General features: G+C 43.6%; 1 protein-coding gene across 1 annotated transcript in view; it reads right to left on the bottom strand.

Moving 5' to 3' along the window:
• PRRX2 (paired related homeobox 2) overlaps positions 1-19,605 on the bottom strand; it is a 28,552-nt gene extending 8,947 nt beyond the window's left edge. The window contains exon 1 of the mRNA XM_058159495.1: positions 18,918-19,605. Within this exon, the coding sequence (XP_058015478.1) occupies positions 18,918-19,194 (277 nt within the window). The 5' untranslated portion in view covers positions 19,195-19,605. The remainder of the gene's footprint in view (positions 1-18,917) is intronic.
• Positions 19,606-26,971: the final 7,366 nt, after the last annotated feature.

Below are 26,971 nucleotides of genomic sequence, written 5' to 3'. Positions count from 1 at the left end.
TACAAAAACTTTTCGTGTGGTCAGCTCCTGACGTTTGACGGTACCGGACAGTTCAACCTGGGCTACATTTCTGAATATTTGTGAAAGTTTGAACATCTTTCAAAAGGGGTTTGTAGCAGTGGGGACATACAAATTTTTTAACTACCGGTTCTGTGGGCGTGGCTTGGTGGGCGTGGCAGGGGAAGGATACTGCAAAATCCCCATTCCCACCCCACTCCTGGGGGAAGGATATTGCAAAATCCCCATTCCCACCCCACTCCTGGGGCCAGCCAGAGGTGGTATTTGCCGGTTCTCCAAACTACTCAAAATTTCCGCTATCGGTTCTCCAGAACCTGTCAGAACCTGCTGGATTTCACCCCTGGTTTGTAGAATCATAAGGCTGGAAGGGACCTAGTCCACCCCCTGCTCAAGAGGAAAGCTTATATCATCCTGGACAAATGGCTGTCCAATCTCTTCTTAAAAACCTCCAGGGATGGAGCACACACAACTTTAGGCTGTTCCACCAATTAATTGTTCTCACTGTCAGGAAAGTTCTCCTTAATTCTAGGTTGCTTCTCTCTTTACTGAACTTCCACCCATTGCTTCTTATAAAGACCTTTTCCTTGGAGTAGCATGGGGCTGGTAATGTTGAGGTTAGCATTAGTTTTATATGAAATGTGTTGGATTGGTTTAGTTAATACTGGGTTGTTGTTGTTTTCAGGATGGTTTATGAACTAATGGGGTTTTTCAATCAGAATAGAGCTGGAAGGGACCTTGGAATAGAATAGAATAGAATAGAATAGAATAGAATAGAATAGAATAGAATAGAATAACAGAGTTGGAAGGGACCTTGGAGGTCTTCTAGTCCAACCCCCTGCTCAAATGTCCCGGCAGTCAGCATCTTCTAACCGTGCCTCTATTTGGAAATACAACCTGATTGTGTTGTCGTGCAAATTGATCAACAAACAGTAACTCTTTTTAGATATGAATATTTATATTTTTGTAAATTTACATAGCCACCAACAACTCTAGCCTGATAATGGAGGATTAAAGCAATCAATTAAATCCCCTGTAAACATGGACATGACGTTTTCTATCTAGGAATGCCTCCGCTGATCTTAAAAAACAAACAAACTCAGACCTATTGGAAATTTGATAGAGGTAGTCCTTAACTTACAACCACAACTGAGCCTCAAAGTGAGACCGTTAAGTGAATGTTGCCCCATTTTGGGACCTTTCTTGTCACAGTTGTTAAGTGAATCATGGTAGCTGTTAAATTACAGAGAGAGAGAGAGAGAGAGAGAGAGAGAGAGAGAGAGAGAGGGAGGGAGAGGGAGAGAAAGGAAGAAAGGAAGGAAGGGAGGGAGGCAAAGAGAGATGGAAAAGAGAAAGAGAGAAACAAGAGAGAAAGAAAGAGAGAGAATGAAAGAGAGTGACAGAGAAAGAGAAAAGAAAAGGATAAAAAAATAGACAGTGGAAGAGAGAGAAAGAAGGAAAGTGAGAGAGAAAGAGAGCAAGGGGGGGGGAGGAGGAATGGTTTTCCAAAGTTTCTCCATCCACCCTGATTGACGGCTTCCTTCATTTATTATGCCGCTCAGAGCTCTTTGGGGAATGAAAATCTCTTCATTCCCCCCCACACACACACACACAATCCCACCTACCCTCCCCGGCCCCCTTCCTCCCCAGCCTTTGAAAAGCAGCGTTGACTTTTTCCTCCAAGGGGGTTAGAAAAATGCAAAAGGGCAGCGTTTTAAACCCTGCCAGGGCAATCAAGGAGGAGGAGGAGGGCCGAAGGCAGGTGACCCCGCTGCCTCTGAAGTCCCCCATCTGAAAACGTTTAAGGGCATCTCAGTTTTCCTTCCGATCCATCCAGACTGTCAGAAAGCCACAGGGCGGGAAGAGAAAGAGAGAGAGAGAGAGAGAAAAACAACAACCCGGTCCTCCTTTTTCCTTTGCTCCTCGCATGGAACGGACGGACGGACAGCAGGGTTGGAAAAAGGAGGGATGGTCAAGAAGGGGAAGCCTCTCTTAGCCTCCGTGGACAACTTTGGCTCTGGGCAGGAGAAGCCGAGCAGAAACTTTGCAGCTAGAGAGATGATAGATACATACATATAGATAGATGATAAAGAAATGAAAAATACAGTAGATACAGTATAGACTCATAGATAGATAGATAGATAGATAGATAGATAGATAGATAGATAGATAGATAGATAGATAGATAGATAGATAGATAGATAGACAGACAGACAGACAGACAGACAGGCAGGCAGATAGATGATACCATAGACAGATACCATGGATGGATGGATGGATGGATGGATCAATGGATGGATCCATCTATCTGTCTTTCTGTCTGTGTCTGTCTATAGATAGATACCATAGATGGATGGATGGATGAATATCTATCTGTCTGTCTATCTGTCTGTCTGTCTGTCTGTAGGTCTATAGATAGATACCATAAATAGCTATCATGGATGGATGGATGGATGGATGGATGGATGGATGGATGGATGGATAGATAGATAGATAGATAGATAGATAGATAGATAGATAGATAGATAGATAGATAGATAGATAGATAGATAACCATAGAGGGATGGATGGATGGATGAATATCTATCTATCATCTATCTATCTATCTATCTATCTATCTATCTATCTATCTATCTATCTATCTATCTATCTATCTATCTATCTATCTATCTAGACAGAGACAGATAGAGTTAGGTAGGTAGGTAGGTAGGTAGGTAGGTAGATAGATAATCAGATTTATAAGCAGCCAGTGGTCTCTTGTTCCTCATCTCCTCCTTTGAACGTACAGCTTCTTTTCCATTTTTCTCCACCTCTACCAACTTCGCTGGGTCTCCCCACCCAACCCCACCCAGATTTTTTCCATGCAGTACTTTTGGGGAAGGACATTTGCACCCCCCCCCCTACTCTCACCCACCCACCCACCCACCCACCCCCGGCACCGGTTCACGCTTTTCCATGTGCCTTCCAGGTCTCCTCGCGTGTGAGGCCCTGCAAAAGGCCAGCCTTCTTGGCTGGGAACCATGGCGCCTCTCCACATCTGGTTCGAAGTGGAAGCCTGGCGCCGGCCTAAAGCCACAGACTTCAGTTGAGAGAGAGAGAGAGAGAGAGAGAGAGACGCAGAACTTTAATAGACTCGTACAGTTTGCCGAGCCAGGGCTACGGCTACAAAGGAAGAGGGGTTTTTTAGGGAGATGGCAGGTCCGCCCTCGCCTTTAGAAAAAGGAAAGAAAGAAAGAAAGAAACGGAGGTGAAAAAGGGATGCAGAAACAAGGAAGAGGCATGGAGCTGTGGGAAGATGCTGTCTGCAAGATAGGGGTGAGTTCACAGCCTGCCACTCCTGGGCTTTTGGAGATCAAAAGCTCTCAAGCCCAGAGGTGTGTGGAATAGCAGACCCTAAAGAACGAGTTGGAAAGGACCTTGGAGTCTGGAACCCAGACCACATTTCTGACATCAATACAATTGAACGTGTCCAGAAATATTTTACAAGAGGAGTTCTCCACTCCTCTGAATACAACAAAATACATTATAACACCAGACTTGAAATCCTGGATTTAGAAAATTTAGAACTACGCCGCCTTCGGCACGACCTGAGTTTAACTCATAGAATCATCTATTACAATGTCCTTCTTGTCGAAGACTACTTCAGCTTCAATTGCAACAATACACGAGAGCACACAACAGATTTAAGCTTAATGTTAACCGCTCCAATCTTGACTGCAGAAAATATGCAAAATCCCCAAAGCTTCAACCAAAAACTGTCTACTATTGACCTCACCCCACTCCTAAGAGGTCTGTAAGGGGCGTGCATAAGAGCACAAGAGTGCCTACCGTTCCTGTCCTATTGTTTCCTTTCGTTATATCCAATTAATATAGTTATTACATACTCATATATATGCTTATATATTGTATAGTTATTTCATGCTTATGCTTATATATACTGTGTGACAAAATATAATAATAATAATAATAATAATAATAATAATAATAATAATAATAATAATAATAATAATAACAACCCCCTGCTCAAATAGAAGATCCTATAGCAATCCAGACAAATGGCCATCCAGTCTCTACTTGAAAAGCTCCAATGATGGAGCAACCAGGAGAGGAAAAACCCTGCTTAGAACAGAGAATCGTAAGGTTGGAAGGGACCTCAGAGGTCTTCTAGTCCAACCCACTGCTCAAGCAGGAAACCCTATAACATTTTCAGAGAAATGTTGTCCAATCTCTTCTTGAAAACCTCCAGGGATGGAGCACTTACAACCCCCGGAGGCAAGTCGTTCCAATGATGATTGTTCCCCCTGTCAAGAAATTTCATGTGGTGGACATGCCCGGAAGCCAAAAACTATTGGGAGAAAATAAAGGGGATGGTTAGAAGAAATAACCCAACAACATATTGATTCAAAACCGGAGTCGTTTTCATTGGGGATCCTACCAGAGAAAATTAGTAAAGAAAATATTTATTTGATTATACATGTAATTACAGCAGCAAGAGTTTTTTTGCACAAAATTGGAAAGCAGAGAAAATGTGCCTGGAAGGAGAAATTATTAGCAAAATCTTAGGCTGTGCAGAAATGACTTTGATGATTAAAGAAAGAGAGGATTCAGAATATTTTAAGACGTGGGATAAATGTTATCATCGGTTAGAAGAAAGGTATAGATAGTTGAGCAATGGACAATTATGTAAGAAAAGGATAATGATGTATCTGTGGAAAAATGGTAATTGTTTAAATTGGAGTGAAGGAAGAAGAAACAACAAAAGAAGGAGCCAGGAAGAAAACACCGAGACGTCACATGGAAGGAATGACGGATGTTTTAAATGCATGTTTGTCTATAAAATAAAATAAAAACTTTTTTTTTTTAAAAAAAAAGAAATTTCTCCTTAGTTCTAGGTCCGCGAAGGCAAACCTAGGACATGCGTGCCCGAGCCGTGTCACCTGGCACATGCGGTGACGCCCGTTCCTCTTCTGGGTTTCTGGCACACATGCGTGTGCGACGATCAGCTGGCCTTTGCGCTGGCATCAGAGCGGCCCTTCCATTTACCAGCATGAGCATGTGCGCTGGCCAGCTGATTGGCGCGTGTGCATGCGTGGCAGTAAGCTGAAGACTTGCCGGCTGACATGCATGCGCGCGCCGGAAACCGGAAGTACATTTTCTGGCGCGTGCACACTCGCCAGCTGATCGGCCGTGCGTGGCAGTATTCTGAAGACTTGCTGGCAGTCAAGAAGAAGAGATCTGAAGAATCTGCAAGTATATTCTCTGGTACATCCCCTGGGCAGCTCCTATGCCTGGTCTCGGCCCAGAGGAGCATGCGCAAAGTGTTCCCTTTTTGGCCCTCGGTGCTGAGTGTGCACGCACACACTCTCTTTTCGGTACTGGGTGCTGAAAAGATTCACCATCACTGGTCTAGGTTGCTACCACTGCCTTCCATTGAGGACCTGTATACTGCACGAACCAAGAAGAGGGCCCTGAAAATATTTACAGACCCCTCGCATCCTGGACATAAACTGTTTCAACTCCTACCCTCAAAACGACGCTATAGAGCACTGCACACCAGAACAACTAGACACAAGGACAGTTTTTTCCCGAAGGCCATCACTCTGCTAAACAAATAATTCCATCAACACTGTCAAACTATTTACTGAATCTGCACTACTATTAATCTTCTCATAGTTCCCATCACCAATCTCTTTCCACTTATGACTATATGACTGTAACTTTGTTGCTGGCAATCCTTATGATTTATATTGATATATTGACCATCAATTGTGTTGTAAATGTTGTACCTTGATGAAGGTATCTTTTCTTTTAGGTACACTGAGAGCGTATGCACCAAGACAAATTCCCTGTGTGTCCAATCACACTTGGCCAATAAAATTCTATTCTATTCTATTCTCTCTCTGATAAGCTTCCATCTCTTATTTCTCAACGGCTTTGGAGGTCTCCTCTGGGACGGCCCCTCAAGTACTGGAAGACTGCTACCATGCCACCCCTAACCCTGGCGTGTGTCCCCCCCCCAGAGAATCTGAGCTGGGAACTGGGTTCCTTCCACCCTGAGGTGGTTGGGGTGTCCTTGACACCCCACCTTCTGCAACCCGCCTTCCCAGACAACCCTCCGTCTTTCTTTAACCAAAACTGGCTCGAAGCAAGTCCAAGTGTTTAATGCCTTACAAATGTTTGGCGTCTTTGTGCGTTTGCACAGCATCACGCCGAGATGTTGTGGTAGGGTTGGGTGACAGAACACCCAAGATACAGCTGAGGTTGCCAAATTGGGAAAAGGTTCGATCACACTCAAGTGATGTCAAAGGGCGAGGGGAGGGGATTGGTCATTGCCCAAGATTTCTTCACAGCTTTCCAATCCTGGCCTTAGTTGACTTTTCTATTGTTTAAAAGTTCTTCCAGATGTTTCGTGGGGGGAAACCACTAGCCGATTTGCATGCCGGCATGGTTTAATTAAAAGTTGCCCAAAGCCAGGTTGCCCCTGAAGACTGCAGTCATCTAGCTGACTTTGAAGACTCGCTGTCCGTCACAACCATCAACGTAGTGGATTTATCTTAGTCTAAACCAGGGGTCTCCAACCTTGGCAACTTTAAGACTTGCGGACTTCAACTCCCAGAATTCCTCAGCCAGCTTTGTTGAAGTCCGCAAGTCTTAAAGTTGCCGAGGTTGGAGACCCCTGATCTAAACGGCCTTGATCGGTGAAGCAAGCCGCCAAAGGAGAAGTCCGCATAGTCCAGGGGTCAGCAACCTGCAGCTCTGGAGCCGCATGTGGCTCTTTCATTCCTCTGCTGCGGCTCCCAGTCATTCAAAATATGCGTCACAACAGCCAATGTACAACACCCGCCGGCATGCGATTTATTGAGCTTTTCAACCTCTGGTAAGCCAATCATGGATAAATCCAAGACAAGAAAAGTTTCAGAAGAAAACAGAACGTTTAATTCAACCACATATGCTAGTTTTGTGACCGCTCAAGAAATAGTCAGGCACGAGAAGGGTTTTGTGGCTCTTGGTGTTTTCTTTTCTTGGGAAACAGGTCCAAATGGCTCTTTGAGTGTTTAAGGTTGCAGACCCCTGGCATAGCCCACTAAAAGCCTTTTTTCTTTTGCTGGTTTAGGTCATGAAAACCCATGGGTCAACCTGTTGTCCAAGAAGCAATGGATGGAAACTTATCAAGACTGGAATTAAAGAGAATTCTATTAATTCCACAACTAATCAGTGGAACAGCTTGCCTTCAGAAGTTGTGGGTGCTCCATCAGGTGACATGCCCAGTTCCTGCAACCGTTCTTCACATGTTTTAGTCTCCAAACTCTTCTCTGCACACTTTCCAGAGTCTCCACATCCTTTTTTGGTAATATGGTGACCAAAACTGGATGTTGTATTCCAGGTGTGGCCTTACCAAGGCATTATAAAGTGGTACTGAAACTTCACGTGGTCTTGATTCCCTCCATGGGTCAGAACTGCCTGCCTGACACCCTCTGTTAAGGCAGCCAAGGATTGAATTGGATTTTTTGGCTGCCACTTTGATATCTGAACTGTTTCTCACTGTTCTCTCCATAAACTGTTCTCACTGTTCTCTCCATAAACTGAAGACAAAATCTATTGTTACAGAACTGGGCAACCGCAGACTTTCGAAGCCTCCCCCCCCAAAAAAAACCACTTATATTTATTTATTTATTTATTTATTTATTTATTTATTTATTTATTTATTTATTTATTTATTTATTTATTTATTTATTTATTTATTAGATTTCTAGACCGCCCTTCTCCCGAAGGACTCAGGGCAGTGTACAGCCTTATTAAAACACATAGGTACACAATAAATTTAAAATACGTTTAAAATGAAATATTTAACCGGCCAATTTAAAACTAAAAACGGTCAAACGACCGATATAAAACCCTAAACTATAAAATCATAAATAGATTAATACAATTTAAAATCAATTAAAACTAAGTTAAACTAAAATATCAAAATTAAAATAATATTTTTAATTTTTAATTTAATTTAATACTTCTGGGCAGAGAAGCAGAGTGGCTGAAACGCCTCCAAATTTCAAGAAGAGATTGGACTGCCATTTGTCAGAAATGGTGTAGGATCTGCCTGGGCGGGATGGGCGGGATGGGGTTGGACTAGATGACCTACAGGGTCCCTTCCAACTCTGTGAATCTGTTAAAATCATCCTCCAGGGAAACTCTCCAAATATTTCTCCAGTGTGGACTTGACTCCTGTCCCACTAGTGGCAAAAGGAGGATCTTTACAGGTAGTCCTCACTCTACGACTGCAATTGGGACCAGAATTTACATCAATGAGCAAGGCAGTTCTTCAGCGAATCGTTCATGATTTTATACCTGGAATACAGCTTTGGCCCAGTTTTGGTCATCGCCATATAAGAAAGATGTTCAGTTCCTTGAAAGAGAGCAGAGCAGAGCAACGAAGATGCTATATAGGTAGTCCTTGACCTATGACCAAAACTGAGCCCAAAATTTCTGAATTTCAGTTGCTACGCGAGATAGTTGTTAAGTGAGTTTTGCCTCGTTTTATGACCTTTCGTGCCACAGTTGTTAAGTGAATAACTGCAGTTGTTTTAAGTGAGTAACACTGTCATTAAGAGAACCTGGCTTCCCCATTGACAATAGAATAGAGTAGAGTAGAGTAGAGTAGAGTAGAGTAGAGTAGAGTAGAGTAGAGTAGAGTAGAGTAGAGTAGAGTAGAGTAGAGTAGAGTAGAGTAGAATAGAACAGAACAGAATAAGAGGCGGGTTTCAAAACCCGTCACTACTGGTTCGCTCATGGGTGTGCACACACTCGCGCGCACACGTGATGCTTCTGCACATGCACAGAAGCGTCTGGGCAGGTGGGCGGAGCCTCCTGTGGCCGCCACTACCAGTTTGCCCAATCAGGGGCGAACCAGTAGCAACCCACCACTCAATAGAGTAGAGTAGAGTAGAGTAGAGTAGAGTAGAGTAGAGTAGAGTAGAGTAGAGTAGAAGAATAGGATAGGATAGAATAGAATAGAATAGAATAGAATTCTTTATTGGCCAAGTGTGACTGGACACACAAGGAATTTGTCTTGGTGCATAGGCTCTCAGTGTACATAAAAGAAAAGATACATTAGTCAAGAATCATAGAATAGAATAGAATAGAATAGAATAGAATAGAATAGAATAGAATAGAATAGAATAGAATAGAATAGAATAGAATAGAATTCTTTATTGGCCAAGTGTGATTGGACACACAAGGAATTTGTCTTGGTGCATATGCTCTCAGTGTACATAAAAGAAAAGATACATTAGTCAAGAATCATAGAATAGAATAGAATAGAATAGAATAGAATAGAATAGAATAGAATAGAATAGAATAGAATAGAATAGAATTCTTTATTGGCCAAGTGTGACTGGACACACAAGGAATTTGTCTTGGTGCATAGGCTCTCAGTGTACATAAAAGAAAAGATACATTAGTCAAGAATCATAGAATAGAATAGAATAGAATAGAATAGAATAGAATAGAATAGAATAGAATAGAATAGAATAGAATAGAATAGAATAGAATAGAATAGAATTCTTTATTGGCCAAGTGTGATTGGACACACAAGGAATTTGTCTTGGTTCATATGCTCTCAGTGTACATAAAAGAAAAGATACGTTCATCAAGGTACAACATTTACAACACAATTGATGGTCAATATATCAATATAAATCATAAGGATTGCCAGCAACAAAGTTACAGTCATACAGTCATAAATGGAAAGAGGATAGGATAGGATAGGATAGGATAGGATAGGATAGGATAGGATAGGATAGGATAGGATAGGATAGGATAGGATAGGAAGGTACCTTGGAGGTCTTCTAGTCCAACCCCCTGCTTAGGCAGGAAACCCTACACCACTTCAGACTTTGCTTGTCAGAAGGTCACAAAAGGGGGGGGTCGTGTGACCCGGGGACACTGCAACTGTCATAAGTACATGTCAGTTTCCAAGTGTTTGAATTTTGATCAGGCGACCATGGGGACGGCTGCAATGTACTGTGTGAAAAACGGACATAAGTCACTTTTTTCAGTGTCATGTAACTTTGAACGGTCACTAAACGGACTGTTGTAAATTGGGGCCAGTCTGGAGGCTAAACCACATGATAAACCATTAAGGGACCTGGGTAAGTCTAGTCGAAGGAAGAGAAGAACTAGGGGTGAGAGGATAGCATCTTCCGGCGCTTGAGGGACTTTTCACAGAGAAGAGAGGGTTGACCCCAAAGCAACTGAAGGCAGGACAAGAAGTAATAGACGGAAAATCATGAACGAGAGATCCAGCCTAGAATTAAGGAGACATTTCCCAACAGCGAGAACAACTAATCAGTGGAACTCCTCGCCTCCAGAAATTGTGGGTGCTCCATCACTGAAAGTTTTTAAGAAGCCAGTCATTTGTCCTGATCGGGGGGGGGGGGGGAAGGGAGGGTTGGACTAGAAGACCTCCCAAGTCCCTTCCACCTCCGTTATTCTGTCAGAATAATTCCTCATTACATTCAAGGGAATGTTTTTGTCTGGTTGAAAAATAACACAACTCCAGGCTGACCTTAATATTCCTTGCTCGGTAGCACCGGCTGAATCCAATGGAAGCAACATCCAAGAAGTTTTGAAGCCAGATTAGGCTTAGTTAGCTTCCTGTGTTTAACACACACACACACCAGACTGGTTGACAGAAACATGGTTTGGATTTTACAAGGGCTCCCCCAAATATCTGCTTTCTCTCTCTCCCCGGGAGTTAGCATCAGGACACCGCCCAACCTTCAAGGTGGAATTGAACAGCCCCAAAGCCTAAAAACCAACTTTTCTGACAATCCCAGACACATGGTTCCAGTTAGCGGCAAAGGAGCTCGGCAGGCCGGGCTGAAAGAAAAGGAAGCCAGAGACACATACATTTTTTTTAAAAAGGAGAACGAAAAAGAAAATAAAAAGAGAAAAGAGAAGGGCGGGATGGTCGAAACGAAAATTTAAAAAGTAGCTGTTCGGATGGCAGGTGTCCAAGAAGGGTGGATCGAGATCAAGATGAATTAATTTGGGTGGAGGGAGGTAAAAACACCACATTGTTCTCAATCGTTTTTTTGCTTTGTTCTCTCGTTCTAATTTTGCCCTTTTTTAAAAAAAAAAATGGAAACCACACAGTTTTCCTTCACCAGAATTATGGCACGGGGTTTGCTGAAAAGCAGACGCAAAAGCCGGTTTCCCACCAAACCAGTCTTAAAATGTGACTTCGAGATGATGCGTGCAGCCAAAGCTGGCCACCATCAGAAGGAGACGCTGGCCACCATCGGAATTTCAGATCTGGGTCATCAGTCTCCTTATTCTAGCCCCCTTTTTTCCCCCCCACATCCGGTCGTAAATCGAGGATTCCCTCTTAAAGCCTTGCATGGACCCAGATTGTGAGGTTGTGAGTGTGGCTTCAAAAAAAAAGGAGCTTCCACACCTCTGATGAAGCTTGCAGGCCTGAAGGTTTCCAAAAATGGATGGAGTTGGGTAAGGAACATCGTATCCAGTTTCTGTTTGGTCCCCAAGTGCAAACGGATCTCCTCTTGGTTTGCCAGGAGGAAATACCAGAAAAGCCGAATCTGATGTCTCGCCTGTGAAGGACGATCCTGGTTTCTCGGAGGAACCAAATGTTTTTTTTCTCAAGCTGGAGAGATCATGGGGGTTGTGTTTACTCTGGAACCTGACTTGGACATGGGAATGTTCTTCAAGACAGAAGGGCCCTGCCTCCAACTTGTACAAATAAACCCAGAACGTTTTATGGTCGGGCAGCTAAAATCCCCAAAACTCATCCGGGCATTGTTTCGAGAGAAGGGAAGTACTCAAATTTCTTTGGTTAAGCTGAATTCTCTGATCGTCTCTCCAGAATGGTTTAAATACAACTCTGGCCCCATCTCTACATTGTAAATAGATGATAGATTAAAAAACCAGGTAGCAGATTCAAACTTGGGATCCCTGGGAATTTAATAACGTCTGTAAGTGCCCATGCAGAAATAACCTAGAAATTTTCTGACAGTGAGAACTATCAACCGATGGGACAGAAGTTGCCTTCGGAAGTTGTGGGAGCTTCATCACGGGAGGCTTTCAAGAAGAGACTGGACTGCCATCTGTCAGAAATGGTGTAGGGACTCCTGCCTGGATGGAGGGTTAGACTAGATGTCCTACAAGGTCCCCTCCAACTCTGTTATTCTGTTCTGTTCAGAAGACAAGCAGTTTGGTTGTCCTTTATCGTATAGGGCATTAGCAACGGAAAAGAGAAAAAAGAGTTGGCTTAAAAATGAAGAGGTCCTAATACATTCCTAAGACAATTTTTTTTTTTTTGTTTACATTTATACCCCGCCCTTCTCCGAAGACTCAGGGCGGCTTACAATGCCACTGAATGTCATAAAAACATAGAGCTGGAAGGGACCTCAGAAGTCTTGTAGTCCAGCCCTCTGCTCAAGGCAAAGAGAACTTATACTATCTCGGTTAAATGACTGTCCAGGCTATTTTTGAAAGCTGTTGTGACCCAGGCCCAAGTAGGTAGTAGTCAGTTCAAAAACAAATAGACTTTATTAGAACAGCTGAGAATTCACTCATTCTCAGCCTCGTCCAAACTAAATCAAAACAAATTCTTCATAACACAATTCTTCAGGCTTATCACCACCCTTGGTCTAATTAGGAAAACTGCCAAAGGCTTTTCTTCAAAGGCAAAAGGTAAAAAATTCAAAAGCAGAAGACGCCGACGATAAATAAATGCAGCAAGATAAGGACTAAGTCTATCAATGTTGTTTTCCGACAAGGAGCCCAAATGCGGTTGCTGGTCTTTTAAGCCTTATGGGAGGGGCCAAACATCTCTTGGCCTTACTCCCGAGTCGTCCTCTTTGCTTGAGCTGCTCTTGCCTTCTGGCAGCTCTTCTCATGCGTCCATTAGGAACAGGGTCCTCCTGTTCCTCTGCCTCACTACTGTCAGCCTCTGGAGGCTCCTGAGTCTGCACCTCATTCCCCGATGGCCCTGGCCCCACCTCAGCCTCTGATGCAGAGCCCTCATCTGGGCCTTCCCCAGCCTCCAGGACTGGCCCATTCTCTTCCCCAGCCTCATCGCTGTCCGACTCCGTTGCCAGCTCCGCAGACTGCTTGAGGACCACAACAAAAGCCTCCAGTAATGGAGCACCCACCACTTCAGGAAATTTCTCCCTGATTCAAGGTTGAATCTCTCCTTGATCATTTTCCATCCATTGCTTCTTGTTCTGCAACCTACGGTACATTCTACTCCTTCATTTCAGAAGCAGAACAGCTGAACTGATTTTTCCATTATGGCTTCTAATAAAATGAATAAATAAGGAGGTTTCCTGCCGTGTGTGACTTATTCATTCTTTTATAACCCTATCCAGATCATCTGAGGATTTCATTATTATGTTACACGGCTTTTTTGTGTAACAATAGCCAAGTTTCATCTCAAGATTAATCTTATAGTAGCTATTACAGACGTTTGGTGGTCTAATTTTCTTGGGAACTAAATTATCTGGATGGAGTAGACAGTCATAAGAGGGAGAGAGGGAGGAAGGACGGAAGGGAAGGAAAGAAGAAATGGAGAGAGGGAAGAAATAACCTAGAAAGAAGAGGGAATGAAGGGGAAGAAAGAAGGAGGAAAGGAGGAAGGGAGGGAGGGAGGGAAGGGAAGGAAAGAAGAAATGGAGAGAGGGAAGAAATAACCCAGAAAGAAGAGGGAATGAAGGGGAAGAAAGAAGGAGGAAAGGAGGAAGGGAGGGAGGGAGGGAAGGGAAGGAAAGAAGAAATGGAGAGAGGGAAGAAGGGAAGGAGAGGGAATGAAGGGAAAGAAAGAAGGGAGGAAAGGAAGGGAGGAAGGAAGGAAGGAAATATCTAACATAGATTGCATCTAAGGTAAAGGTAAAGGTTCCCCTCGCACATATGTGCTAGTCGTTCCCGACTCTAGGGGGCGGTGCTCATCTCTGTTTCAAAGCCGAAGAGCCAGCGCTGTCCGAAGACGTCTCCGTGGTCATGTGGCCGGCATGACTCAATGCCAAAGGCGCACGGAACGCTGTTCCCTTCCCACCAAAAGTGGTCCCTGTTTTCCTATTAGCATTTTTTTACGTGCTTTCGAACTGCTAGGTTGGCAGAAGCTGGGACAAGTCACGGGAGCTCACCCCATTACGCAGCACTAGGGATTCGAACCGCCGAACTGCCGACCTTTCGATCGACAAGCTCTGCATCTTAACCACTGAGCCACCATGTCCCTTAGATTGCATCTAGTCCCAGTGTAAACAGGCGGGTTTTCCTTTTAGCTAAATTAAGTTCAGGAGATGAAGTGCCCATTTCTATACGTTCAAAATACGCCGTCGCTTTTTAGCCTGACAAAGGCAAACGGACCAGCCGCCGTTGAGAAATGGCTGATCTCAACCGTAGGGAATGTTAGAGCAGGAACGCAGAAGCGTTACACACACACACACACCCTCTGTGTGATGACTACGTTACTGACGGAATGAATGACGCACGCAGGTCAATCTGACCAGCTTCCATTCTTCCACCTTTTGCAAGGACATTATTATTATTATTATTATTATTATTATTATTATTATTATTATTATTATTATTATTATTATTATTATTATTATTATTATTATATAGGGTTTCCTGCCTGAGTAAGGGGTTGGACTAGAAGGCTTCCAAAGCCCTTTCCAAGTCTGTTATTCTGTTAAATATTTGAGCTAAATGTTGGGATGTCACAATGTATAGAGGGAATATTTGACCAGGCAATGGGGGGAGAAGAGATGAGAATCCCTTCCATCTTTCCTTCCACTCTTCCTCCTCTCCTTCTTTCCTTCCCCTTTCCCTTTCTGCTTCTGCTTTTATCCATCCATCCATCCATCCATCCATCCTCTCATATGCCACTCCATTTCCAAAAATTTAGTTTTTAACTAACAACAAGAAACATTGCCCCTCTGAAGAAAAGCAGAGAGAATATTTACAGAGTCAATTGTGCCATGGGAAAAGAAATCCCTGCCAACTGCCCCGTCTTCAAACTATTGAAGGATCTTCTTCTTCTTCTTCTTCTTCTTCTTCTTCTTCTTCTTCTTCTTCTTCTTCTTCTTCTTCTTCTTCTTCTTCTTCTTCTTCTTCTTCTTCTTCTCCTCCTCCTCCTCCTCCTCCTCCTCCTCCTCCTCCTCCTCCTCCTCCTCCTCCTCCTTCTCCTCCTCTCCTCTTCCTCTCCTCCTCCTCTGTCTCCTCCTTTTCTTCTTCTTTCTTCTTTCTCCATAGCTCCACTCTGAAAGGCTCCTGAATTCCAAAGGGTTGCATGCTAACTTAGTGGTTGAATTTTGGAGCTGCCAATAAAATCTATGATGCTTGAAGAATGGAATCCAGAAGGAAAAGAAAGGAAAAGGTATTCAGATGATCTGTAATCTTCTAAATGAAACCAGGTTTGGTTTACAGGATGCGGACAAGAATGTAAGAGTAAGTAAGGATGCCGCCTTTCTACTCCAGAGGAAATACCACGGAGAGAAGTCTGCGTATCCACTGGGAAAGTTATAAAGTGGCTGTTTCTAAGTCATCATGATCACAGTCTTGCTTGGCAGGCAGAAAGCCCGATGAAATGAAGGGAAGTAAAATAAATAGGTTTCGGAGATGCCACGTTTTCACATGTGCACATTTAAAGCCTGATTTGGAATGAAAGGAAGGAAGGAAGGAAGGAAGGAAGGAAGGAAGGAAGGAAGGAAGGAAGGAAGGAAGGAAGGGAAGGAGAGGGAAGGAAAGGAAGGAAGGAAGGAAGGGAAGGGAAGGAAGGAAGGAAGGAAAAAAATAGGATAGTTTATTTGATTTCCATTGGACCATTTCTGAACAGACACCATCATGAACTCAGAATTGCATGCACAAAATTCACCTCTGTCTGGATGTCTTCTTCTTCTTCTTCTTCTTCTTCTTCTTCTTCTTCTTCTTCTTCTTCTTCTTCTTCTTCTTCTTCTTCTTCTTCTTCTTCTTCTTCTTCTTCTTCTTCTTCTTCATCATTCTAGCCACTGTCCATCCACACACAGCAGGATGAAGAAGGCCCCTTCTGCATGTTTCCAACCTAGGCGGTCCTTTTCTGTTTCTTTTGCCAGTTGGGCCTGCCCATATTTGCCGATCCATCTTGTTTTGGGTCTCTTCCGCGGACCCTTTTGACCAAGTGGGATCTGTTCTGCGGCTGCCTTGGTCCACCTGCCATCCCGTTCTTCTTCGTGCTTTTCTCCAAAGAATTTCAGTTCTTTGGATGGCATCGGATACTTTCCTTTCTTCTCTAATCCAAGTGCAGGTCTTCCTATCTTCCCTTGAAGTGACGCCAGAGTGCGTACCTTTTCATGCCTCTTTGCGCCCCTCGTAGCTTTTGCAGCGATTGTGAGGTTAGGGTCCATGTTTCACCATGCAGGTAGCTCACGCTGATCGAAAACTTTTCTCTTCGGGCACAGGGGGAGGTTGTTCTTGAAAATTACGCTTCTCTGGATGCATCTAACTTCAAAGGGGCTTCCATTTCCATGGTAATAACGCATCGCCTCCATCACTTGAGTGCCTTGTTTGCATCTTATGTACGTTGGATTCTCACCAAGAGGAGAAACAATTCCTGTCGCTGGTGGGGTTTTTTTTCCTTATCGTGGCACCGCAAAAGCATCCAGTCAGTGATTATTAAGCTCATTTCACCAATGGGGAAACCAAGGCCTGGTTCTCTAAGAGGTGAATCTGATATTGCAAGTCAGAAACAAATATAATAAAATATTTGGACTCTGGCTGTTTTGGGAATAGAGCGCTCCCGCCCTCCACATGTGTCCTTAGGTTTTGATGACCGATTGTATGTATAGACACATTTTTATGACTCGAAGCTGCCCAGAGTTACCCCACGGTAAGATGGGCGGCCAATAAAGTTTACAGATAAATGCAATTATTTTTCACTGGCGTGGCAGGATGGAAGAAGGTCCTTTTTAAGGTTGGTTGAGTCGGTGAAAATCAGTGCAAGACTTTGGTAATGAATGTTAAATCAAGAAACAGAAATGTAGACTCTGACCAAGAGGGAAAAAATTAGGGTTCTGCAAAAAAAAAAGCTGACAGCAGATTTTTCACCTTTCTGTATAATAGCCAGGACACTACCCTGTTTTCAAGACAAAAAAAAATCTGCTTTTTCTGTTGCTATTCCATTTATGGGGCTGGTGAAACAGACATCTTTAAATATCGCAATCTGTTTGGTATCCAAAAGACGGTCAGGGTTAGTTCCCTGCAAGTAGTTTCCTATTCGGCGGCTTCAAATGTTTTGTGCGTGAATTATATATATGGCAAACGGAAAGGGAGGTTGTGTCCCGTAATTGAGATGGGAGGTACAGAAAGAATGATGAATATTTTTAAAAAAAATGAAATGAAATGACAAAATTAAAATAAAATAAAATATAAAATGAAATAAAATAAAAGTGTCAAATACGAAAGCAGGTGAAGCTATACCACCTGGCACCCAGAACTATAAAAGAAAGAGTAAATAACCAACTGCGTTAAGAGTCTTTAAAGAGTCGTCTTCACCTTACTATCACGTAGAATTATCCCCATTACAATCCACTAATAGAATTACCAATAATTACCAGTCACCCATCTCCTTCCACTTATGACTGTATGACTGTAACTTTGTTGCTGGCAATCCTTATGATTTATATTTATATATTGACCATCAATTGTGTTGTAAATGTTGTACCTTGATGAACGTATCTTTTCTTTTATGTACACTGAGAGCGTATGCACCAAAGACAAATTCCTTGTGTGTCCAATCACACTTGGCCAATAAAAATTCTATTCTATTCTATTCTATTCTATTCTATTCTATTCTATTCTATTCTATTCTATTCTATTCTATCCTATCCTATCCTATCCTATCCTATTCTATGATTCTTGATGAATGTATCTTGTCTTTTATGTACACTGAGAGCATCTGCACCAAGACAAATTCCTTGTGTGTCCAATCACACTTGGCCAATAAAAAAATTCTATTCTATTCTATTCTAAAGGAGAATATTTCTAACTCGAGGTTGAATTGTGAGGTCCTTGATGCTCTCTGAGCCTGGTGGTTTTCTTGCAGACATTTCACGACCCAACTAGGTAACATCATCAATGCTCACTATCAGAGCATGGAAGATGTTACCTAGTTGGGTTATGAAACGTCAGCAAGAAAACCACCAGGCTCAGAGAGCATCAAGGACCCCACATGAATAGAATTCCTCTGCCTGTTTCCACACCTGTCCCCCTTCTTTTTCTTTTCTTTTCTTTTTTTTTGCAATGTGTCTGAGCCAACTTAGTTGTTCACCATTTCAAGCAACTCCTGATTCTGACTAAACGGGGTTTGCTGGATTAACCTGCAAAAGGCTGTTTACTTTTTCTCCCCTGTTCCAATATCCTTGCCGGACATCCAGACACGATGAAGGAAGAAATAAATACGAAATACTACAGATTCTGGATATTTGACAGCATCTTTTCAAAGGCTGGCTTGGATCTGTTGGCTTTTCTCCCCGATTCCCACCGTCTGAATCGCCCCCCCCCAAAGAAGGTTCTTTCCCCCCCCAAAAAAAAACCCTATAGAGATTGTCAGTCATCCATCAGGTCCTGGAGGTCCCAAAGGTGTGTGTTTTTTTCCCCTCCAAAAGACAACTGGACTTTCTGGTTTTTCTTTGAAGATCTTTTGCTCCTCATCCAAGAAGCTTCTTCAGCTTCTTCAGAGAGTCCAGTTGCCTCTTTCCCCCCCCCCTCACCCCCAAGCCTCTGGGAGGGGGCAGGCTCCCCAAAGGGCCCCTAGGCAAGAGCCCTTCCCTCCCAAAGGAGACCTCCCCGTCTCTTCCGCGCCCTTGGCTTCCCTTTCCCCAGGACGCGCGTTCCGAGGCGCTCACCTTCCCGCAGCGCGTCTCCTCCTCCTCCTCCTCCTCCTCCTCCTCCTTCGCTGCCGCTGCTGCCCCCGGAGGGGTCGAAAGCCCCCTTGCCGCCTTCCCGAGCCTCGGAGCCGGTGTCCTGGGCCGTCCCGTTCATGCCGACGGCCGCTTCCTCCAGATCCAAGAGGTGACTGACGCTGAAGTTCTTGCGCGCCTGGGGGTTGTCTGCAGGCTCCAAGATCCGGACCGGGTTGGGGGCGAATTGCTTGTCCATGCCGTAGGCGGCCACCGCTTCCATCGCGCCCGGATCCAGCTTGTGGGGCAGGACAGAAGACCCCCCCCCCCGCCCGGCCAGGAGCTGCGATCCGGCGAGCCTCCCTTGGCTCCCCCCAAACCGACTCAACGCCCCCAGAAAAAACTTTTTTTCTGCTTTGATTTCCACACACACAAAACACACACACACACCCGGTCTCCCTCCTCCACCTACGTTTTCCTGGTGGGGTGGGCACGCGCGCGGTGTGTGTGTGTGTGTGTCTTTGTGTGGGCCTGCTTCTGAGGGTGGGTGGGAGTCTTTATTATATTCACTGTCTCTCGGTCTGACTTTCTTTCTTTCTTTCTCTTCCTTCCTCTCTTTCTCCCTTTCTCTTTCTTTCTCTCTTCCTTTTTTCCTCTGTCTTCTTTCTTTTTCTTCTCTGTGAGTCTCTCTTGCTCTTTTCTCTCTCTCTCTTTCTTTCTGTCTCTTTCTTTTCCTCCTTTCCTCTATCTGTCCTTCTCTCCCTCTTTCACTCTTTCTCTCTGTGTGTCTTTCTTGCTTTCTTCTTCTCTCTCCTTTCTCTCACTCTCCTTCTCTCTGTCTTTCTTTCTTTCTTTTCCTTTCTCCCTCTCCCTCTCCCTCTCTCTCTCTCTTTCTTTTTTTCTTTCTTTCTCTCTTTCTTTCTTTCTCCTCTCTCTCTCCTTCTCTCTTTCTCTCTGTGGGTCTCTCCCGTGTAGCTTGTGAACCAGCGAGAGACAGAAACTTCTCCAAACTTTTTACTAGGGGTCTATCCGTCGCCGGCCCCCCATCCTCCCCAGCGCACCATCTCCGCCGCTCCGGAAAACTTCCCTTCAAGTCAAAAGTTGGAACCAAACTTTTTTTCTCTCTCTATCCAGATTGAAACTGACTCATCCCCGGCCGCTGTTTTCTCCAGGAACCGACTGATTGAGCCTTCTTGAAGTCCATAAACGTGACAAGCCCCCCACTCCCTCAACTGCCCTCCCCCCCCCACGCCTTTCGCACTCCCTCAACCTGCCCTCCTCCCCATTTCAACCCCCACTCCCAGTTTGGAAAGAGGAAGGGTTAAATTAGAGGAAAGCCAAGCCAACTTATTAAGACTAAAATATAATTTGGGGAGGGGCGGGGAGGAGAGAGAAATTCCTTCTTTGCGTCCTTTCCCTGGACCCCCCGCTGGCTGGCCCCCTCCTCATAAAACCGGGCTGCCTTGCAAAACCTTCTGAAAGCAAATCGTGGGACATTTGAAACTTGCAAATTCACCAGAAGGAAAACAAAACTAAGCAAAAGAAAATATAATAATAATAATAATAATAACCAAGAGGAGGGGAAAAAGGACCTTAGGGACATATACCAAATTGTCGCCCCCCTCCCCCCCGCGGGGGTGTTAAAATAAGGCAATGTTTGTTTCCCTAAATGTGTCACCTTTCGAGGGCGGAGTTATGCAGATGAAGGAGGCAGGCTTATCCAATTAGGACCCGCTGTTTTTCAATGGAACTTTTAAAACTTTCCTGCAGTATAAAAAGTCCCCTTTGATATTTTTCAATAAATAAATAAATAAATAAGTGCCTCTTTGTGTCCTGCTGTTTTTAGGACAAAGGTGCTGCTCTAGTTTCTTGGATTCCTTCTGGATTGAATTTTCTTAAATTTTCCAGTCAACCTGACAGCTCTAAGATCTCCTGGTGGTCTCTTATTTATTTATTTATTTATTTATTTATTTATTAGATTTTTATACCGCCCTTTTCCCGAAGGACTCAGGGCAGTGTACAGCCAGAAGATAAAAAACTCAATATATATACAATTAAAACAGAGCAAATTACAAAAAGGCCGACATTAAAAATTTAAAAGTTTAAAACCCTAAAGCAATAAAACCCCAATTAAAATTTAGTAAAACTATTAAGCCATAAAGGACAAAAGCAAATATTTGAAATCAGAATGTCAACGAATTCTTTCTCCGTCTGGTTCTCAAAAATGTCCATAAAATACACTTAAGAACAGAAGCAATCATCGTTTTCCTATTGTCCTTTCCATCTCTGAAAGATAACAAACAAAGAGATCAAAACTTTTTGGGGGAAACTTATTGTAGTCCTCAACTTACAACTATTCGCTGAGTGACTATCTGAAGTTACAACAGCACTAAAAAAAGTGTCTTAGGACCGTTTTAAAGGGTCACTAAACAAATGGTTGTAATCAAGGACTACCTGTAGTAGAAAATTCAGGGAAACTTCCAGAGAAAAAGTGGCTAAACTTCGTTGTCCTAGGTTTTTTTTTTCTCTCTCTACAAGAGGGGGCTGGAAGAATTTCATGGGTAGGTGAGTTCTGAAGGTTTCGAAGCTTTAAAAAGTGCCTTCCCATCAGCCTAATAATGAAAGAGAAAAAGCAGGATTTCAATAGTGAAGTCTAGGAAAGGTTGTAAGGGATATTTCAAATAACCTGAAAAACAAACAAACAAGGGATGGTGAAATCGACACGACCAAGAAACTCGAGTTTCTTCTAGCTTTTTAGCTCAAATGCTCCTCAGTCTGTTACCTTTTGATTTTATGGGCCATCCTGGAAAAGGAGCACCTGGCTCTTAACCACCATCACAACCGTGTCTTGAGAAGGTCCCAAGAGACAACGCGGATTGTCATGAGGAGAGGTCCAAAAAGAACAGCGCTAAGGAAAGGTGGAAGTTCTCCAGAACTATGCTCCAGGAGGTCAGGGGCCAGGCAGAAATAAAACACGCAGAGAGACCAGAGGTCTCTCCCCTGAGGGCTTGCCCAGGATCTGCCCATACGTGACCTCTGACACCAGAGTCAAAATTTGACTTTTGTGTGGGGTAGACCAGCCACAGCACCAGGAAAGCTTGAGTTGAGGAACTGCAGTTGAGAAGTTCTTGTTACACCTCAAATCTCTTGATAGGAAGGAGAGAGATGGCGGATCTAAAGTTGACCTCAAGAAGATGACAATCGCAAAAGACTTTGGTTCTGATGTTAAAAGGTAGAAGAGTGAACTGAACTTTATGATTTGTGTTGAAGGTCTCCTCCTCCTCCTCCTCCTCCTCCTCCTTTTCCCCCTCCTCTTCTCTCCTCTCCTCTTCTTCTTCTGACCCTCTTCTTCCTCACCTCTTCTAGCACAGCAAGTAAACATGGTAACTCTCCTTTCTTCAATAAGCCATGGATTAACCAGGGGTCTCCAAACTTGGCATCTTTTAGACTTGTGGACTTCAACTCCCAGAATTCCTCAGCCAGCTTTGCTGAAAGTTGCCAAGGTTGGAGACCCCTGGATTAAACAATGAGCACCCACTGCCTGCGCCGGTGGAGAATTGTGAAAGTTGCTGTCCATGTTGCCCTTCATAGATCGTTGAGTTTATTCCATGTGGGCAGATAAGGGTTCCAGAAAGAAAGTGACGAAGGGGTAAAGAGGTTTGATCCCTTCCAGGATTCTGGCTAAGATTCTTTCAAACTGCTGAAAATCAGCTTACTGGCACAGATATATTTTATTTTTATTAGATGACTTGAAAACACATGACTCTATTAATTTTTTTTAAAGAAAAGTTTTCCAGTGGGGAAGATGGCCAACTTGGCCGATAATAATGCCACCAACGTCCAACTTTGTTACATTACTATATTTTAAAAACCTAAGACTGTTGTGGCTTTGATATTTTTCTCCTTTTCTTCTCCTCCTTCTCCTCCTCCTCCTTTTCCTTTTCCTTCTTTCTTCATAGCTCCAGTCTGAAAGGCTCCTGAATCCCAAAGGGTTGGATACTAACTTAGTCACTGAATTTTGGAGCTGCCAATAAATAAGCTTCTTCTTCTCCTTCTCCTTCTTCTCTCCTCCTCTTCCTTCCTCCTCCTCTCCTTCTCCTTCTCCTCCTCCTCCTTCCTCCTCCTCCTCTCCTTTTTCTTCTTCTTCTCCTTCTCCTCCTTCTTCCTCCTCTTTTTCTTCTTCTCCTTCTCCTCCACCTCCACCTCCTCTTCCTCCTTCTTCCTCCTCCTCTTCTCCTTTTTCCTCTTCTTTCTTCTCCTCCTCTCTTCTGCTCCTTCTCCTTCTCTTCTTCTTCACCTCTCCTCTTCCTCTTTTTCTTTCTCTTGATAATTGGCCCAAAGTCACCCAGCCGGCTTTCATGCCAAAGGCAGAAGTAGAACTCCCCATTTCCTGGTGATTGGCTTCAAGTCACCCAGCTGGCTTTCTTACCTAAGGTTGGACTAGAATTCACCATCTCCTGGTGTGTTTGGCCCAAAATGTCCCAGCTGGCTTTCGTGCCTAAGGAGGGACTAGAAGTCAGTTTCTCCTGGCGATTGGCCCAAAGTCACTAGGACTAGAACTCCCATTCTCCCAGTTTCTATCCGGCTGTCTTAACCGCTAGAATGATGTTCCTTTAGAATTCCTCTCTTCTTTCTGTTTCTTTGCCAGAAGAAGGCAGTCTGGGATGGGAGGCCAGCCAAGGTGGGGAGGGGGGGAGAGAGAGAGTACCCCCCCCCAATGCATCAGAGTAGCTGCTCAGGGCGTTAAATAATGATGTGGAGAGCATAATCAAGTCTCCAGCCTCCCTGTGGATCCTCCAGTCCGATGATTGCTGGTATTTGGAAAGTGAAATACGAGCGTTTCATTTTTTATGATCAAAGGAAAACTGAGTTCTAAAGCAAAAAAGGAGGGAGGATTTGGTTGTGGGGGGGGGAATTGAGACGTGGGGGGGGAAAGAATTAGGGGTTGCTGATTGGGGAGGGAAAGGCCGAAAGTTTTCTTGGCAGGCGGCTAAAGTTTCTTTAGACACGCCAAGACGTATGCGCTCTGCGGCAGGGGGACCCCCAAAATTACCCCTGGACCTTTTGCACAGCTGGAACAGTAAGTCATTGAGAAAATTTTGGAGGTTGGAAAGAGGAAGAGGGCGGCGGGGGGGGGGGAAAGCAGATTGGGAATCTCACAAAGCCCTTACACACACACACACACACCTCCCACTTCCCCGCTCTGCAAGTCCAAGTGTTGATTTGCAAAGTCAAATAAATAAATTAAACAAGCCACATTAATGCCATTTCCTCCCTCCTTCGGGTACTTAAAGGCACTGGGCAGGACCCCAGGGGTGGGGAGGGGAGGGGAGGGCCTGCTACTCCTCTCCCCCCTCCCCCTCTGCCCTGTTCTTCTCTCCAGCTTCAATCCTTGAGATGGGATTAAATGCATTTAGTGCCTGTCTGGTTCTTTTTAAGAGGTCCCAGTTATAAGGATGAGTGTCCCGGCGGGCGGTGGGGGGTGGGGGTGGGGGCAGAGGGGGTGTGGGGGGGCAGTCTGCCTGGTCACAATTAAAGAGAATCAGGTGCTTTTATCTCCGTTTGTCGGTTTCCTTCGATGGATGAAGGGAAGTGTCAGTTTTCCATCAGTAAATTTGCAGACAAGGAATAAGGAGCTGTTAACAAGCTTATCAGCCTTATACTGAAACATATTCTTCTATCTATCTATCTGCTCTAGCTGTATCTCTCTCTCTCTCTCTGCCTATCTATCTCAATCTATTTATCTATTATATCTCTCTATCCATCATCTATCTATCTATCTATCTATCTATCTATCTATCTATCTATCTATCTATCTATCCATTTCTATCTATCTATCCATCCCTATCTCTCTCTCCCTATCTATCTCAATCTGTTTATCTATTATATCTCTCTATCCATCCATTATCTATCTATCTCTCCTTATCTCTCTATCCATCTCTCTCTTTCCCTATCTCTATTTATTTATCTATTTATCTATTATATCTATCTATCTATCTGTCTATTTATCTATCTTTATTTGTTATATCTCTCTATCCATCCATCATCTATCTATCTCTATCTCCCTATCTAATCTATCTATCTATCTATCTATCTATCTATCTATCTATCTATCTATCTATCTATCTATCTATCTATCTATCTATCTACTCTATCTTCTCTCTCTCCCCTTATCTCAATCTATTTATCTATTATATCTATCTATCCTCTCTCTCTCGTCTATCATCAGTATTTCTATATCTCTCCACCGATTTTCCTTGCCAGAAGCCAAAGTCTCTGTTTCTGTTGCTAATCAAGACAGTTGTTGAGTGAATTTTGCCTCATTTTAGGACCCTTCGTGCCACAGCTGTTAAGTGAATCACTGCAGTTGTTTAAGCGAGTAACACCGTTGCTAAGCAAGCTCGGCTTCCCCGGCTGCTTGTCCAAAGGTTGGAAAAGGGGATCACAGGATCACAACCACCATCACCAATAGGAGCCAGTCAGTTGCCAGGCATCCAAATTTTAATCACGCGACCATGGTCGTAGTGTGAGAAACGGTCATAAGTCACTTTTTTTCAGTGGTGTTGTAACTTTGAACGGTCACTAAACATTGTAAGTTGAGGACTACCTTGCATGGTGGTCTCCTTGCAAACAAGGCTAGGAAACTGTTTCCTGGACACCAAAAACTTGATGGACCTTTTTTTTCTTCTACACTCTTGACCTCAAGAAGGGTTTTGCAAGACCGGCGTCTTCTCCCCTCTCTGGCTCTTCAGTCCTTGAGTGGCACAAACTGATTTTTCTCTTCCTTTCCTGAGTCCCTCAACGCCCTCCAAGCTGGTTACACTTTTGACCTCTTGTCTTTCATTTGTTCGAAGTCTGTCCCGGAGATGAACTGGAAGGTCAAAGCAATAAATTTCCTTTATTTACGCTAGAGGTTAAAAGGAAGGGGTTTGGACTAGAAGACCTCCAAGGTCCCTTCTGTTGTTGTTGTTGTTGTTATGACAGTATACACAGCAAACGAGATAACTATGCTGGATTTCGTATCACAGATCACTAGTCGAACACTTCCCAAGCGTTTAGGACTGCGTGATGTATCGGCGAATTATGCAAGCAGATCCCAGTAAGGTGGCCTTCTGCAGCTGACCAATGGTGATCCTGTCAGCGCCAATTGCTTTTAAGTGCTTGCCTAGGTCTTTAGGCGCAGCTCCCAGTGTGCCGAGTACCACTGGAACCACCTGCACTGGTTTATGCCAGAGTCTCTGCAATTCGATTCTCAAATCTTGATATTTGGTGACTTTTTCAAGTTGTTTCTCATCGATTCTTCTGTCACCAGGTACAGCAATATATCATCATTTATTATTCATATTTGTATTATTCATATTTTATTTAATAATTATTAAATAATTTTTAAATAATTATTCAATATTATTATTATTATTATTATTATTATTATTATTATTATTATTATTATTATTATTATTATTATTATTATTATTATTATTATTATTAACCAGTGGAACAACTTGCCCCTAGAAGTTGTGGGTTCTCCATCACTGTCAGTCACAAAAGATTGGACAACCATCTGACTGGAATGGTATAGGGTCTGCTGCTTGGGCAAAGGGTTGGACTAGATGACCTTCAAGGTCCCTTCCAACTCTGTTACTCTGTGTTCTATGGCTCTTTAAAAGAGCAATGAGCAATGATACAAGTTCATTCCTTGTTACTTAAGCCCAAGGATGCCTTTCCCTACTTTCCTTTTACACGTTTTGTAATTCCACAAAATGCAGCTTTCCTAACTCCCGCTCCTCCAGCTTCTTCCCTCGCTCCTTCATGGGAGAATGGACTTCATCTCTGGGGAGTTCTAGCTGGCTACTAGGAGGGTAATTCCGTAGCGCAAGGGACATAAATCAAGGGCCAAATCCTTATAAGTCACTCCATGACTAAGGCTGTAACGTTTTGCAAGCTTTGCTGGAATATTTGCTCAAAGCCCAAAGGTGGAAAAATTGCAGACGATGAAATGCAGGTCGAATTGAGAGGATTTGAATTCGCTTCCCCTGGAATGGGGAGAGTTTACAAAATCA

Source organism: Ahaetulla prasina, chromosome 16 (genome assembly GCF_028640845.1).
Source record: "Ahaetulla prasina isolate Xishuangbanna chromosome 16, ASM2864084v1, whole genome shotgun sequence".
Taxonomy (NCBI): domain Eukaryota; kingdom Metazoa; phylum Chordata; class Lepidosauria; order Squamata; family Colubridae; genus Ahaetulla; species Ahaetulla prasina.
Note: the sequence above shows the minus strand (reverse complement) of the source record. Positions and strands in the feature narration are given on the sequence as shown.